The 16,599-nt window shown below is 47.7% G+C and overlaps 1 protein-coding gene across 1 annotated transcript; it reads right to left on the bottom strand.

Annotated features, from left to right (window-relative positions):
* Nucleotides 1–4,041: 4,041 nt before the first annotated feature.
* On the bottom strand, nucleotides 4,042–11,414 carry C1R (complement component 1, r subcomponent). The gene is made up of 11 exons (XM_014957053.1): nucleotides 11,317–11,414; nucleotides 10,294–10,522; nucleotides 9,874–10,066; nucleotides 9,552–9,695; nucleotides 9,206–9,402; nucleotides 8,546–8,693; nucleotides 8,340–8,461; nucleotides 7,670–7,748; nucleotides 7,154–7,294; nucleotides 5,602–5,676; nucleotides 4,042–5,375 (listed from the first exon to the last, which is right to left on the bottom strand). Exons 1-11 carry the CDS (start codon nucleotides 11,322–11,324, stop codon nucleotides 4,537–4,539), a joined length of 2,175 nt encoding a protein of 724 aa, XP_014812539.1. The 5' UTR covers nucleotides 11,325–11,414; the 3' UTR covers nucleotides 4,042–4,536.
* Nucleotides 11,415–16,599: the final 5,185 nt, after the last annotated feature.

Here is a 16,599-nt window from a genome sequence, read left to right as displayed (position 1 = left end):
CATTTTGACCCATTATGCTGCCAGCTTTTGTCAAGCTGTAACTTGTGCTACCTCACGTCTCTACCCAAGAGCCTTTATGAAATTCTTCTGAGATGGTTGCATCTCTTTGAACAACCATTAGCAGCAATGAGGACTTCAGATTTCTGAATCAAGCTGAGCAGAAAAGACATTTATCTGCCCTCAGGGCTTAATTTTTCAAACTTAAATGTGTTAGATAAGAAATAAAGGTTGCTTGATTTAGGGAAGGTAGTGTTGTTGGAGAAGACTACCTGACGTATGTTAGGAGTGTCTTCTGCTCCAGAAGGTCCTATATCACTCACACATATCTTTCTGCTAAGCTGGTCAGAGAACTGGTGCCGATGGCATATGGTGAAAGATGGAGGAAGCTGGGTTTGTTGAGCTTGAAAAGGAGGAGGCTAAGAGGGGGGATCTCACTGCTGCAGTCAGACATCTACAGGAGAGCTAGAGAGTACGCAGAGCAAGACTCTTCAGAAACAACAACAGTGACAGGACAAGAGACGATAGACACAAGTTACATTAAGGGGTTTTCCAGTTGGGCTTTTTCGCAGGGTGTGGGTCTGCCCTGGAATGAGTGTGATAAAAGACTGGGGAATCTCTGTCCTTGGACATGTTCACAACTTTCCTAGGCAAGGCTCTGAGGCTCTGACGTTAGTCCTGCTTGCCAGCGGTGTCTTGGACTAGAGACCTCCTCTTCCAGCCTAAGTTTTTCTGAGAGCGTAGGAAACGGTGAGGAGGATGTGTGCAGCTCTTGGGAGTTTTAGTATAGATTCCCACACCTTCAAATTTGTGTAACAAGCAAAAGCTTATTTTGTTGTTGGACTAGTAACCAAGATCTCATCCTACATCCCTAAGGAACTATGACCTACAGGTCACAGTTGAATACTTTTTACTTTTATATCTGTATGTGGCAACTTTAAACTAGTGTGAAGTTTTACAGTCATTCCTTCTTGTTGCTACGTAGGATGACTCTCATCTCATCTTTCATCCATTGGAGCACAAAAGGGAACCGTCCATGCCTAGTAACTAGTCCCAGCTGCAATCTTAGCTCATGTTCCTCTTGTGCAAAGAGGGAACTTTGTACTGACAAAGAAACAATAATGATGCAGTGGTGCCATTGTAACAATATTTTATAAGTTGTGTATTATATATGTAATACATAACTTCAGAGTATGTATTAGAATTTCATAAATCATACAGACATGTCCAAATATCTGGGGTAATCAAGAGCAAAAGCCACTGGAAATCTTACAGACTGCTATTAGGAAGCTTTTGCTTTAGTATGTGATGGATATTTCAGCAGCAGAAATAGCTCAACAAGGTACAATTTGGAGAAAATTAATCCATTTTAAGTTCTGAAAAGGTGACTTTCAAACTAAAGTAAGACATTTCCATAGCTTCTATGACCACAAAGTCGCTCAAGCAAGCAGTGTCACATCATTGCTCACTAGCTCACTGATTAACTCCAGTCTTTTTAGAAAAGGAGGAAGAGATAATGCTGAAATCACTTTAGGAGAGCAGAGGAGAAGAGAAACAGAAGTGTGGCTGAATGGTCTGGGAGCAGGAAACATGCTTATTTAGCTTGGATTCTGTTCCTATGAGGGTCACAGATTCCTTTAGGGATTTTAGACATACCCCAGCTTCCCAAAGTTTCCTAGTTTCCTGCCGAGCAGGAGATTCTTTAAGATGGCTTCTCAGTCATTTTCTCCAATTTTTACAAAGACTGAAGAATTGGGTGTTTTGTTGTTCTTGTCACCTGTGCTCACTGAGCATCCCAGAAATTCCCTGTTCTTCACCTGGAATATGCCCCAGTACGCAGAGCAAGACTCTTCAGAAACAACAACAGTGACAGGACAAGAGACGATAGACACAAGTTACATTAAGGGGTTTTCCAGTTGGGCTTTTTCGCAGGGTGTGGGTCTGCCCTGGAATGAGTGTGATAAAAGACTGGGGAATCTCTGTCCTTGGACATGTTCACAACTTTCCTAGGCAAGGCTCTGAGGCTCTGACGTTAGTCCTGCTTGCCAGCGGTGTCTTGGACTAGAGACCTCCTCTTCCAGCCTAAGTTTTTCTGAGAGCGTAGGAAACGGTGAGGAGGATGTGTGCAGCTCTTGGGAGTTTTAGTATAGATTCCCACACCTTCAAATTTGTGTAACAAGCAAAAGCTTATTTTGTTGTTGGACTAGTAACCAAGATCTCATCCTACATCCCTAAGGAACTATGACCTACAGGTCACAGTTGAATACTTTTTACTTTTATATCTGTATGTGGCAACTTTAAACTAGTGTGAAGTTTTACAGTCATTCCTTCTTGTTGCTACGTAGGTGGACTCTCATCTCATCTTTCATCCATTGGAGCACAAAAGGGAACCGTCCATGCCTAGTAACTAGTCCCAGCTGCAATCTTAGCTCATGTTCCTCTTGTGCAAAGAGGGAACTTTGTACTGACAAAGAAACAATAATGATGCAGTGGTGCCATTGTAACAATATTTTATAAGTTGTGTATTATATATGTAATACATAACTTCAGAGTATGTATTAGAATTTCATAAATCATACAGACATGTCCAAATATCTGGGGTAATCAAGAGCAAAAGCCACTGGAAATCTTACAGACTGCTATTAGGAAGCTTTTGCTTTAGTATGTGATGGATATTTCAGCAGCAGAAATAGCTCAACAAGGTACAATTTGGAGAAAATTAATCCATTTTAAGTTCTGAAAAGGTGACTTTCAAACTAAGGTAAGACATTTCCATAGCTTCTATGACCACAAAGTCGCTCAAGCAAGCAGTGTCACATCATTGCTCACTAGCTCACTGATTAACTCCAGGCTTTTTAGAAAAGGAGGAAGAGAAAATGCTGAAATCAATTTAGGAGAGCAGAGGAGAAGAGAAACAGAAGTGTGGCTGAATGGTCTGGGAGCAGGAAACATGCTTATTTAGCTGGGATTCTGTTCCTATGAGGGTCACAGATTCCTTTAGGGATTTTAGACATACCCCAGCTTCCCAAAGTTTCCTAGTTTCCTGCCGAGCAGGAGATTCTTTAAGATGGCTTCTCAGTCATTTTCTCCAATTTTTACAAAGACTGAAGAATTGGGTGTTTTGTTGTTCTTGTCACCTGTGCTCACTGAGCATCCCAGAAATTCCCTGTTCTTCACCTGGAATATGCCCCAGTTGCATATGCCTCATTCTCCATTCCCTCCACTAGACCAGAGTTCATCCATCACTCCTGTGCAACTGGACATCTTTATTTTTCCATGCTCTTGTTGCATCTCATGCTCCCCTTTTGCCCATACAAATGGGGAAAATCAACAGAATTCTGACCTCTGGAGATCATGGATGAATTTATTTCAGATGTGCAATTTCACAGATCACTCCCCAGGGTATGTTATCTCAAAAGCAAATGAGAGATACCGACTCCTAAGAAGATCTGGAGCTAGATCCCACAGAAAACGGTGTGAGAAGGCAACTGTGACCTTACCCCCAGAGCTCCCCTGCCAAGGTCTTGCAGACTTCATTTCTCTCAGTGACTCACAAGAAAAAGGTAGGTTGTTCTGCAGTAGGAAAACTAGTTAAGAGACAACTCCAGAGAATATACAGAAAATACAATAGGAGACATCTTTCTGAGTCACCATCATTTTAGAGCTGCTGTCCTGCAGTCAGAGCTTTATTTCATATAATATACAAAAAAAATAGACCATCCTCAAGTTCCTATCCATAAAGGTTCCTGGTCTTTTTTCTCCATGAAATTGGTTGTTGTCTTCTATATCTTTTGAATGTGGCATCACACAGACTACTTATTTTTGCCTCCCTTGAAGCCACCTGGAGTTTTGGACTGGGAAATCTAATGGTAGTTTTGGGACAGGTGAGCAACTGCCACACATCATTGCAAAACTGGAAACACTTCAGTGGTAGGTAAAGCAATCCCTGTATAAAATCTCTAAGTTGCTTTCAATGCTTCCATGTTCAGTGATGGGGAATATTTAGTAGTTGTTAAAAACAAAGACAGAAAGACATAGCACACCTGATTTCTCCAGCAATGATTTTAATATTCATAGAATCTCACTGATGCCAATGGGTATATGCACACTGTACTCAGCACAAAGTACCACATCCTTCAAGAAAGTCTGCTGACCTGCAAGCTTCCCACACAATGGAGTACAAAAGTAGAGTGCAGTAGTCTGATGATACCATCAGCACTTGAAACAAGAACATGTTTGCTGTCATGAGATTTCCTGATATTATTAAGGCTTCATCCAGCAATAAGATTTGGAAGAACTAGAACATCCACAAGAGCATTCCATAAGCTGCCAACGGTGCAGCAGCTTTGGTAAGTTTTGATGGTATCACCAAGAATTCATCAAACAATACGGTGGCTCTCAGAAGTGCTCACGATGAAGGTTACATTGTCTGCGTGTCTGAAAAGCCCTTGGAGCATCATCAAAAGCTTTATATATGCTTTGCCGTGTCTGGAAATTTATATGCTATCAGTGATTCTTCAGCTAGTAGGACAGCAACAGTTAGAGCCTTTCCTCCCTCACTATCCCTTTGATCCAGTCCAAATAGTTGAGGATCTTGGTGTAGAAGCCATAACCTTCAGCACAGCCAATACCCCAAGAAACAATACCGGTAGCCACCCAGCGACCACTATCTATGTCTAACACCGTGAAGACACTCCCGCTGTCCCCCTGGCAGGTATCCCGTTTGCCTGTGAGGAAGCCAGCACAGAACATGTTCTCAGAGAAAACCATTTTTGGATCTTGCGGCTGTGTCTCCGTACTGTTCTTACTGTTCTTACTGTTCTTACTGTCCAGCCAACTCTGACACTTCTCTCGAGCAACTGCTGGCAGGCTCAGGTACTTCAATTCATTTGAAATGAAGTTTTTTTCCACACCAAAGCCACTCACATAGCCCATGTGCCCATCCGCGTAGAACGTGGTGTTGGTAGTATCTGGGAGACAGATGGGCAGTACCGCAGGGCCCAGGGTTACCGGGTGTTTCAGCTCCAGCAGGGCTATGTCCCCATTGAAGTTGTTGTCATATTTAGGGTCGTAATCTGGATGGATAAAGATCCTACGTACAGGGTGGTTACCCATCTTGTGGAGCTCTTCTACCTTGGTGTGGCCAAGGAATATGTTAGCCTCCTCTGCTAGCTGCTCCAGGCTTACATTGCTCCTACCTGCCCCTTTGGGGAGGATGGTGTGGGCAGCCGTCAGGATCCAGCGGTCGCCCAGGAGCGCACCACCCCCTCGTCCCTGGATGTCAGTCAGAGCCTGCCATGGGAAATTGCCTATCTTTGCTGACTTGCCACCCAGGATCCGCTGGACTTCAGTAATGGGACGGACCGGCTTCCCACACACTGTGAAGAAATGCAAGGAGATCATCACCACGCTCTTCTGTTGCCATGGCTTCTCCCTCTCTTTCCTGCACCACCACCCTTCAATTTCACCTTATTTTTGCCTTCCTGGATAGATTTCCCTGTCTTCCCTGACACCATTACCCTCACCCCGCATGTCGTCCCGGCTTTGTACTGACTATGAGCATAAATTGGTAAACACCAAAGTAAGTCAGAGTTTCTTACTGACCTGGCAAGCAGCTGGGAATCCTCACCTGGCCGTCTCGATCCACCCAGGTTCCCTCAGAAGAGCAGGTGAAACTGTCTGTAGGATGAGAGGGAAGTGAATGAGACCCAGGCATGGGGTGGGAAGAAGAGGAAGAGGAAGAGGAAGAGGGAGAGGGAGAGGGAGAGGGAGAGGAGGAATAGAATAGAAATAGAATAGAATAGAATATTTTCTAGGGGTTCCTTTCGCCAATGTATCCCACATGCACTCAACCCTTCCATCCCAAAGGCACCCTTCCCAAGGAAAGCCACCTGTGGTACAGTCTGGAATGTCTCCATCTGGGATGGCACGTACATCTCAACGCACCTCTGTTCCCGGGGACCAGTAAACTTCAGGCACTGCTTCTGTAGAAGAAAAGCCTGAAGAGCCACCTGAGTGAAGTCAAGACTTCACTTGCGTGCTTACTGAGCTCTGTTTGACCTCATTTAGCCCAAAGAAGGGAGAGAAGAAGTGAAGACATGGATTTTAGATTCAAGTTTCAGGTCTCTATAGTTTGCAGAGAGTAGGACAAGGTGGTTTGTTCCAAAAACAGGAAAAAGATGAGTCAGTTACTGTACTCGCTCAGTATCTATTTCTGAGGCTTTATTGTAGGTCACCTCTCAACACGAATTCCAGTACCTCCAACATCCTTGCTTTTCTTAGAAAGTTTGTGCTGGTGACTAAAAATAATTTATATAAAATTTAACTTACACTGTAATAAATGCTTCCAAGAAAGTTTTGCTGTTTTCTTTCAAAATGGACTAAATTACAATGACTGCCCAGTCAGAATTTGGCTGGTGCTGATATTTACTTGCTCCTGATTTTTTTTTTTCTGATGAGATTGAGCTCTGACTCTTTATGAAGGAGTTAAATTCAGATGCAAGAATAATCAAATTCAACATTAGTACCAACTTAAAGCACTCCTTAGCTGCTTGTTCCTAGTCCCAGTGCTAGCATGTCACCTCTCTCAGGGCATGCTGCACAACTGTGTGTCCATGCTGGATGTCCATGTCCATCCAACAATATCCAGGAACCGATTCAGCTTAAAAAAAATCTACATTTGGGTTTTTTTTTTTGTGGAAGCTAAGTGAGCAGCTAAGGCAAGGAAATTATAAACTCCTTATACTGTTCTTGTAACCAAAGCTCCTGTGTCATCAAATCATATCTTAGGTGCAAAAAGAAAGCATGTGAATGGTTTTGAACATGGCCTTCATTTTTCTGACCTGCTACATAAAAGTAGGTGTTTCTGTATGTACGTTATATAGCCCCAGGACTACAGATGAGAGAGTAAGACCTCCTGCAAAAGTTAAGGAGAGCACGGAGGAGGGATGTGATGGACTCTGGGAATGAAGCAGGGTGGGAACAGGCTGAGACAAGAAGCCTCAGGAGCTATGCTGCAGAGCCAGGGGAAGATTGGAGAGCCTTCACAGGAGGAAACCATGAGCGTTAAGCCTGGGGAGCAGAGACAATTCTAACTGGAAATCTGAGAGGGCTTTTCACGCACAGGTTTCAGTGTCTCTGTGGGATCAGGACTCACCACCCCCTGTTCCGGTGACGATGTGATAATATGGCTCGTTGCATTGGTACGTGATCTCTGACTGGTAGTTGTTGTTTGCAGGTTGGTTGACGTAGAGGAATGCCCCATTGGTCAGGTTGGTAGGGCTGCCACAGTTCACAACTACAAAAAAAAGAAAAGAGGTGAGTCAAAGACAGTCCTTACTGCCTGTTAGCTCAGGCTCAGCTTGGGTTGTGGCCGTGATGTGAAGGATGGAGAAGACCAGTTAGTACAGGGGGTACAAAATGGATCCCAGACTGGGATCTTCTGCTTTTAGATGTTAAAGCATTGTATCAACTTTTAAGTGATATTTTCTTGCAAGCGGAAGATGTAATGAAAGTCAACAGTGGACAAGGTGACCTCCACAGGTCCTTCCAAGGAGGATATCTGTGAGTCTATGGCCACAGGCAAATTGAGTCATAGAGGGCTGAGCTCCTCATGTGCTTGGAGGGGGAAAGCCACGGCAGGGGGCATAATCCCCGTTCTTAGATCACTCACTTTCACAGCGGGGCATGGATTGATGCCATGTCCCATCAGCCTGGCAGACAGCTGTGAAGGACAGCAGCTTTCGGTTGCCCTGCATGGGAGAGAAAAACACCTCTGTTGGTTGTACAGAGCCTTACATTCCCATCCCCACATTAAAATACTATTCTATCTGCCCATCTTTTCACTGCTGTCCAGTAGTTACCCCTCTGCAGTCTCTTCCAGTTGCTCTCCTCTCCCTTTGCTGCCTTCTCTCTATCCTGTGTTTGCCACAGGCTACAAATTCTTCACAGCAGGCCAAGATACCAGCAGCCAGCGACCATACAACCGTGACAAGTCTGGGGGGCTACCCAGTCTGGGCAATGGGATGGCAAGGGAGGCAGGTAACATCTTCTGCTTCAGATCTGATTTCATATCCCTCCAAAGAGGTGTTTTTGTTTATCGATGTTTCCTGGGATCTTTGTCTCTCATCTTCTACCAGGGCTTCATGAAATAGTAATTGCATAAAGAAAGGAGGAAGGAGAAAACACTGGAAGAAAGGCAACAGGAGCAAGGACGAAACAGAAATTGCAACAGGTTGCCATGCGTGAAGTCTCCAAAGAAAGTTTTACTGAAAGGTGAAAGACTTAACACAAACTCAAGAGAAGCCAGAATAGGGCTGAAGGGAGTGGAGAAGGGATCTCACCTCCATCAGGTTATACCCGGTCCTGCAGCTGACGACGAAATAGTCCTGAAACTGATACACAGGCTGCAGGTCTCTGATGATGGTAAACTGATCCCGTGGGACGGGCTGTGGGCACCGGATTTCTGTTAGAGAACGGGACAAAGCGAGGTGGGATTAAGGAGTGGTGTAGGTAGGCTGTAGTGGCCTCTGGGGAAGAAATGCCTTACTCTCTGAGGTATAGTGGATCTTCCAGCCACGGCTGAACCCTGACTCATCGGTGAGGAAGAGTATGTCCACCTCGTTGCTGTTGGTTTCAATCCTGCCAGGTGACTCCTTGCCACAGAATTCACCGATCTGTCTCCCTCTTGCGTGGATCTGGTGAGGAAAACTAGTATCACAGGGGCAGAAACACACACGCCTCTCTGCCCCAGTATCCCGAGTTCAATCCAGACCCCGTTTGCCACTGCTGGCTGTGTGACCCATCCCTGCTGATGTCTGCACTGACAGATCAGAACAAAGGTCTGAGCTACCCACCCTGCTGATGTCTGCACTGACAGATCAGAATAAAGGTCTGAGCTACCAAGCTCTGCTTCTCCCTTACCATGGGTAGCAGAGCTATTCGCGTCCTGAGATTAAATCAAAGGGAGGTAAAACTGGAAGAAGGATGATTTTTCGTGGCTCCACTCACAGGGGCCTGTGACCACAGAACCTCTGACCTCAGGATGCTGGTAATTAAGCACACTGAGGGAGGGACAAGGGAAGAGCTCAGCCCTTCACGCTGGGGCATTCTCCTTGTACTGATCCCATATTTCTCATCCAAATAGTGGTATCCCCACAATTCCTGTCCAGGTCTGGCAGTAGAAGTAGAGTTGGCTAATCTCCAGTACCTCGAGCTGGTCATAAGGACAGTGGACTTGCTGGTGGTCATCAATCTCAAAGGGTTCCAAGAACTTGAGGATGACAGACAGGCCCTTTGGCAGACGGATGCTGTAGTTACAGCGGAGGTCTTCAGGATAGGGCTGGGGGTACTCGGGGCTGCTCAGGTACCCAGATGCCTCCGTGAACAACTCACTGCTGCACTCCACTGGTGTAGAGGAAGAAAGGAGAGGTCACCTTGTGGAGCTGTGTCTCCTGCAGCCCTGCCAATTGCTCCCTAAGTCAATTCTCCCACCCTTCCTGGCTGAAGGGCTCCTTCCCCGGAGTCCCCTCTGATCTTTCCAAATTTCAATTTACCTTTGCAGGAGTGGTGGTCACTCTGAAGCTGGTAGCCAGTCCGGCAAGAACAGAAGTAGCCACCCACATAGTTGTGGCAGAAGTGCTGGCACTGAGGCCTTTCCTCTTCCTCAACAGCATTGTTAGGGTCACATTCATCAAGATCTGAAGACACAGATAATTCAGGGACAAGGGGAGGAAAGCGTTAGCTCTCTGCTGTACACTGGAAGTACATAGAGATTCATGTCCTTGCTTACAGCTTCTCTTCATGTTCCTAACAAGGAGGAAAATTGGTGGAGCCACACAGGCTTCTTTCTGCATGCTGAGGGCATTGCCCACTCACCTACAGCTTGGTAATAGGCCAGGAAGCCCCTGTAGGGAATCACTGTGCCATTGTCTTCATTGGAGAAATCAGAGTGAAATGCCAGGTGCATCCTGTTCCCCTTAGATACAAACTCCTTTCTTCCTGGGTGATTGCCTGTGGTTGACCCAAGCTGGCCACAGTATCGGCCCAAGTTCTTCTTGTCTGCTTTGATCTGTCAAGGTTAAGGGGAAATCACTGTAGCCTCATAAGATTCAGCAAGCTTCACGCATCACTATTACCCAGCTGTGAGTTGCCAGTAGCTGTTCCACCCATTTCTATCTTTAACTCCTTCCCTTTCCTTTGTGGGAAGCATGAGAGGAGGCCTGGTGAATGAAGAGCCATTGCCCGTGGTGGCCACTAGATTCCCATCTCCAGCCACCCCTCCACCCATGCACATACCTTAACATAGTCATAGAAGCAGGACTCAGATGGCTCCAGGTCAAAATATTTGAAGGTCAGCTTCACCACATAGCCTTCTGGGACGTGGATATTCCAGGTGCTGATGTTATTGTTGGGATATGGCTTGGGATAACCCGGGGATCTGATCTCCCCAAAAAGCTTTCTTGGGACTGGGCTGGAACTGATCACTCCGAAAAAGGTGGCGGCCCACAGGAGGAAAGGAACGTGCCTGTGAACAGAGCAAGTAAACTATGAATTGCACAAAATTAGGACATCCAAAATCCCTTCACAAGTGACTTGTGCACTATCTAATGGACTCCAACACAGGAGGCCTAGTTCCAGGTCCAAAATTTTGGCTTGGATCACTCAAGAACAAGGAGGACAGCTGAAGTGAAGACACCAGCACTACCCAAGTTCCAGCGAGGCATTGTCACTCAGCCAAAGAGATCCATCAACTAGGAAGCAGTTTGAAGGAGCAAGGGTGAATCCCCCGAGTGGCGTCTCCTTCTTCCCAGCAGCCGTGGGGCTGGGTCCCTCAGAACCTGGGGAAGTTTGGTTGCCTTTGGCTCTAGGCCAGCAGGTCATTTCTGTTTATTGCCAGTCTAGGATCTCTGCCCAGTTCCTTTGGTGAGAGATCAAGCTCAGTTTGCTGAGGAGCAACCCCGCTGTGCCTCCTGGGCAGCCCTCTTACCCAGCCCTGCCTCGATTCCTCTCCTCCAAAAAGCTGACCCTCATTATTTATTTTTTTTCCCCTCATTCTGCAGATGGCTCCCATTCCTTTCTGGGGAACGGGGGACTATCAAGCCTTGCTCCCAAACAAGCTCAACCACCCAGATCTCGTGAAAAACATCAGCCAAGAAGGTCCGTCTTCCTCAACCCGACGTGCCAACCAAGCTTTAACGGAGGGACGGCAAGATGAGCTCGGCCCCTTGGACCTCTTTCTCCTTCCTGGAAGGGTCTAACCCTCTTTTTTCCCTCCCAGCTGCGTCTCCCACCCTTCCTCCCCGGTTGCCCCCCACTCACATGTCCATGCGCTCTCCCGCCGGGACACGAAACCCCAGCCCGTCCTCCCCGCAGCTCCGGTCTGCGGGAATTCCGCCCGGGGGGGCGGTCAGGTAGTTGGGAAGAGGCGGAGAGAGGGAAGAGAAAGCCCTGTTGGCCCTGGACCAGGCTGTCCCATAGCCCAGCTCCTGCTGCCCTCTGCTGCCGAGCTTCTGCCGAGCTTCTGCCGAGCTTCTGGTGTCCTCCCCCCGGCCAAGCCGGGATGCTGCCGGAGGTGCTTTTGGGGGTCTCCAGCATCCTAAGCCAGGCAGGAGCGAGATCCGTCTCTTCTGGGTGAGAAGGCAGGAAAACGATGGCCAGAGACCCTTCCAAGAATTTGGTCTGCAATCCAGCAGCTGCTCTCAGGTCGTTCTGACATTGGAATGGGCTGCCCAGGGAGGTGGTTGAGGGACCATCCTTGGAGGTGTTCAAAAGATGGGTTGACATGGTACTGGGGGACATGGTTTAGTGATGGTATTGCTTCTTGTTTGTTGTGCGGGTGTCTATTTTTGTCAAAATTAGGTTGACGGTTGGACAAGATGATCTTTAAGGTCCCTTCCAACCTAGAAGATTCTGTGATTCTGTGATTCCCCTCCTAAAGATGTCCTCCTAGGAAGTCTCCCCTACTCCTTCTGGGCAGCTTTCTGCTGAAGGAAGACCAGAAGTTTTAGTCTTAAGAAATTAAAAAAATATATAAATTAAAAAAAAAAAAATAAATCAAACCATCAAAAAAGCGACCTTTGATCTGTTCTGGCTTGCTGAAGATCATTTCAGAAATTGGGGGTTTTCGGGGGGATGGGAACTGGGAGCTTCTTCAGGGAAAGCAAGAAACCTCAGACTTTTGAGTTAAATAGATACCAAGAAAAATGAACAAACCTATAGCATTTAAAGCATTCTGAGAACCAGTCCCTTTGCAAGGACCCTTCTTGCTGTTTGTTCTGCAAGCGTTTTTAGGAGAAACAAGATGGATAGATAAGGCCTTTGGTATTTAATGGGGAAATGAGAGAAGATAGCAGCTTACAAACACATTTCAGGCTGTTATCAACATAGTGCCCAAGACATATATTGTGTGCCACCAACTTTGCAAAGTTTAAAATTTCATGGCTTTCAGACTTTGGTGTAAGAGACAAAACACCATTTTAGAGTTTCCCCTTAGAGTTATGGGTGGCTTCAGAGAAATTAGCAAGTTCCACGCATTGAAAGCATAGGAAATAATTCACAGCTACAAAAGCATGTTGAATTAAAGTGAAAATAGTGTTAAAAATTATGAAGAGGGTGTCTTTGTGATATTTATGGAAGTGTACTAGAGAACGTGCTCATCAAATGTCTTCAAATTATTATCTGAAAAAAGATCACATAAACATGTAATTAGTGCCTCTGTAATAGCACCATATGGCCCCCCCACATCAGAATTAAGATTAAGCAGGGGACATTGCCCCAGCACTTCCTGAGGTCCAAGTATCTCCTCTGCGTGATGAACATACTTGGGCAGGGTCACTGCTGTGCTGTGCTGGAGCAGGTTCTGCTGGCTCACTGTCCCACCAGAAGGGACACTTTTACTCAGAAACCACACCTGGAAAGTAGCTGGCAAGGACTGGAAACTACTCTCCAAGAGATCTGTTATGAACAGGTTACCAGTGGGAAGAGTGTTCCCCCGCAAAGCACGGCTAGACAGAGGTGATTGAGGACCATTTGTAAGGAAGTTGATCATTTCAGTGCCTTCTTGACAAGGAATCTTCTGTCCAGAGGACACTAATGGGAGCTCCCCATGGCACTTTCAAGGCACATCTCCCATGTCTTCATTTCCTCCCCCACCCTGATAACACCACCTGGGCTACTGGGAGAGTACTTCAGCTGGTTAAGCTAAGGGTGGTTAGCTGGGGAGTTGCCTAACTGCTGTAGCCCACCTCTAATACCGTGTCCCATGGACCCACCTGATTTGGACAACACCTCAGTCCTGCTCCAGTGGTCCCACTGGTGGCATTCCCCTTCAGATGTTCTGTGCAATCCTGTTCTTTAGGTAGGATCCAGGAAATCTCTGGTACCATTTTTCCCCTGGGAGGATGTCTTTCTTTGTGCCTTTCTTTGCTTAAGGGTAGGACCATGGAATACCTGTAGGACCACAGAACGCCAAGGCCAGCACCAGTTTGCTGCCTGCTTGACTCAGCTGGGTTACAGTAGGGCTGGGCAGTAAACCCAGACAATAGCAGAGCAAAGTAAAGAAACTGCAGATCTTCAACACAGTCGAAGATGCCAACATCCTCTCATGGAGAAAGACTCCTGCTTTGGGTGCAGCGTGTTGCAGGAGGTCGTTGGAAAGAAACCTGCTCTGCAGCCTCGGAAGCTGTGAGATCATCCCTTGGTGTGCAGTACCCCTCATCCACTAAGAAGGGCTGTGAGATCATCCCTTGGTGTGCAGTACCTCTCATCCACTAAGAAGAAGATGAGCTGGATGCTTTATCCTCAAGCTTGAAGAAAGGAGGACAGAGAAATACCTCTGTTGGGCCTCCTACAGCTCCACCACCTATCCTACAGTACACCAGAGACTCGGGCTCACCAGTAAACACGGAGCTGCTTTCCCAGGGTGCTCTACCTTCAACCCTTTGGTTTGACTATCTATCCTGGTGCCTTTTGGGGACACCCTGCCACTAGCCATAGGGCTTGGGCTTCACACAGCCAGGCCTGTGCTATCCAATGGCTTACCACTTTTTCAGACAAATCACACCACTCCTGAAGCTCTGGCTGGTACGGAGAAGATGATCTACACCAAAAGGCAGCTCAGGAGTGGGTCTTCCCCCTAGTATGAGATGGTTGAGAAGCAGCATCATGTTGGTAGTCTGCTTCTGTGTCTTCTGAATCAGGGAGCAAAGCCAAGTTGTAATGCCCCAGAAGGCACATAGTTGTGTAGCACTAGTCACTCAGCAAGGGGCAAAAACATAGACAGTGTCCTCCTAATGTCACACCTTATCCCCTGCCTCACACTACCATCCTCATCTCCTGCAGGCTCGTGTCTCAGCGACGTAGTACTCCTGCACAAAGTCCTGTCGTGTGACTACAAAAGAAACCCAGTGAATTATTCGTGCTGGTAGTTACTAACTGAAGCCCCAGAGTAGGTTAGAATACTATCCCGTATGATTATTATGAGTGTGGACCACATCAAGTGGGTATGATTCCTATCTATGGTTCTGGCGCACCCAGATGCTTCCTGAAGAGGAGAGGCTGTCATGGATATATGATGATGGCTGGCAACCAGTCAGAAGCAATCCACTCGGTGTATCACCTCACAGGCTTACGTGACAATGACGTGGATGGCTGGCATGGCAGTGGAAGAGCCTGGCCAACCTCTTGAAGGCAATAGCTGCCTACCATCAAACCAGAACGTAGGCTCAGAAAATGGAAGTTTGTACCAGCTTCTGGTGCAGGGCCTGAAATGAGTTGATTAGTTGTTGATCACAGAGTTTAGAAGATACCAGTCTGGACATGGCGAGCTTGGTGCTGGGGATCAGAAGCATCTCTGAAGGGCGCTCATTGCACAGAGGAGTATGAGGAGGCCAACAGTTGAACCAGCTTCAGCTGCTGTCAGCCAAAGCTCTGCCTTTTGCAACCTTGTGATACAACGCAAGATAATGTAAAGGTTCCTTATGAGAGAGGGAATGATGGGCTGTGGAGGTCTGCACAGAGCAGATAAATGACATGTTGGGTGGTGTGTCTATGATTGCTCGATGGGTTTGACCGTGTCCCACCCAGTGGTACTCTTGCAGCGTGGACATTGACAGGCTGCTGCAGCCTGGGATGTCCTCAGAGACAACCTTGAAGAGCCAGAGTTTGACATTATAGGTATAGCTGCAGCTCCCCTACCCCCTACTTATCCCATGTTTTGATGTAATGCTTTTCTCATGGCATCCATCATTGCAGTTCTCTGAGCAGAAGCTCTTTGGAAAATACTACATTTTAGATGAGCTGCTGGAAGAAAAAAGAATGCATTTTCTCAGCTTGAAAAGGGCCTGTATTTTCAAAATTTACCTACCTTTTGGTTTTCCACGCTGCCAGTACCTGTCCATTCCTGTGTACCCTGCCCTTCAACCTTTTTTTAGGGGGGCAACCACAAGTGTCCTTAAGAAATAACTGCCTGTGGGCTCATGCACCTCCCATCAGGTGTCTTCATTAAAGGACACCACTGTCTTTGGCACTGGCCTGGCTTTTCAGAGGACCTCACCTCCTTTGGTTCTGTCCCTTGGTCTCTGTAGAGAGGAGCTGTGAACCAGGGGAGCTATGACGGCCATGGAGGGTCACTGCCAGGAACACCAGAAGGAATGCTGGGACTAGAGGTGGTTGCCATGGTTTCCTACACCAGGAGGAGAGCTTGAGCCTTCCTCACCCTCGGGACCTCCTCAGGAGTGCAGTGAACGTGCCCCCACCCTCGGATTTCATAGAATCATAGAATGGTCCAGGCCAGAAGGGACCTCCAAAGGTCATCTAGTCCGACCTCCCCGCAGTCAGACCAACTAGACCAGGTTGCCCAGGGCCTCGTCGAGCCTCATCTTGAATATCTCCAGGGAAGGGGCCTCAACCACCTCCCTGGGCAACCTGTTCCAGTGCTCCACCACCCTCACCGTGAAGAACTTATTCCTAATAATTTCTCACCATTACACGAAAATCTTTGACTCCAAAGGCCAAGTTCTCTTTTCTACCCAAACCAGCTGGAGGATCCCGGGCTCCTGAGAAGAACGCGGGGTCCCCAGGGGATGGGAGAAAACGCCTGGTGTCGGTGGCTGCGAAGAAGGGACAACCTCAGCCACCGTTCGCCCCCTCGGGCATCGACCTCCTCCTTCCCGGGGCGGCGGGAGGAGCGCGGGAGGGGGGGTGCGGGAGGCGGGCCGGCGGCGGGGCAGCCCCCCCCCCCAACACCCCGCACCGCTCCTCCCCGCACCGCTCTTATTCTGAAAGGAGCCTCCGGCCCATCGCCCTCCCCTATCCCGACCCACCGCCTCTCCCCGCCTCCCGCTCCCCCCGCAAACCCGGGAGCTGCGGGACCGGGCTAGGGGGGGGGGACACCCGTCCCACCCCAGGCCGATGCGGGGTGAGAAGGGAGGCAGAAGAAAAGACGCTGCGACGCTCAGCTCGCTCCGTTCTTGTTTTTTTGGCTGGGTTTTTTTTGTGTTTTTGTTTTGTTTTGTTTTGTTTTTCTCCAAACGGGGGCCGTTTGCACTCGGGAGCCGTCGGGGCATCCGTCCCCGCTGGAGGAGGTCACTTCACTTTCTGGAA

Source organism: Calidris pugnax, unplaced genomic scaffold, assembly GCF_001431845.1.
Source record: "Calidris pugnax isolate Ruff unplaced genomic scaffold, ASM143184v1 scaffold225, whole genome shotgun sequence".
NCBI classification, from domain to species: domain Eukaryota; kingdom Metazoa; phylum Chordata; class Aves; order Charadriiformes; family Scolopacidae; genus Calidris; species Calidris pugnax.
This window is presented reverse-complemented; position numbering and strand designations above follow the sequence as displayed.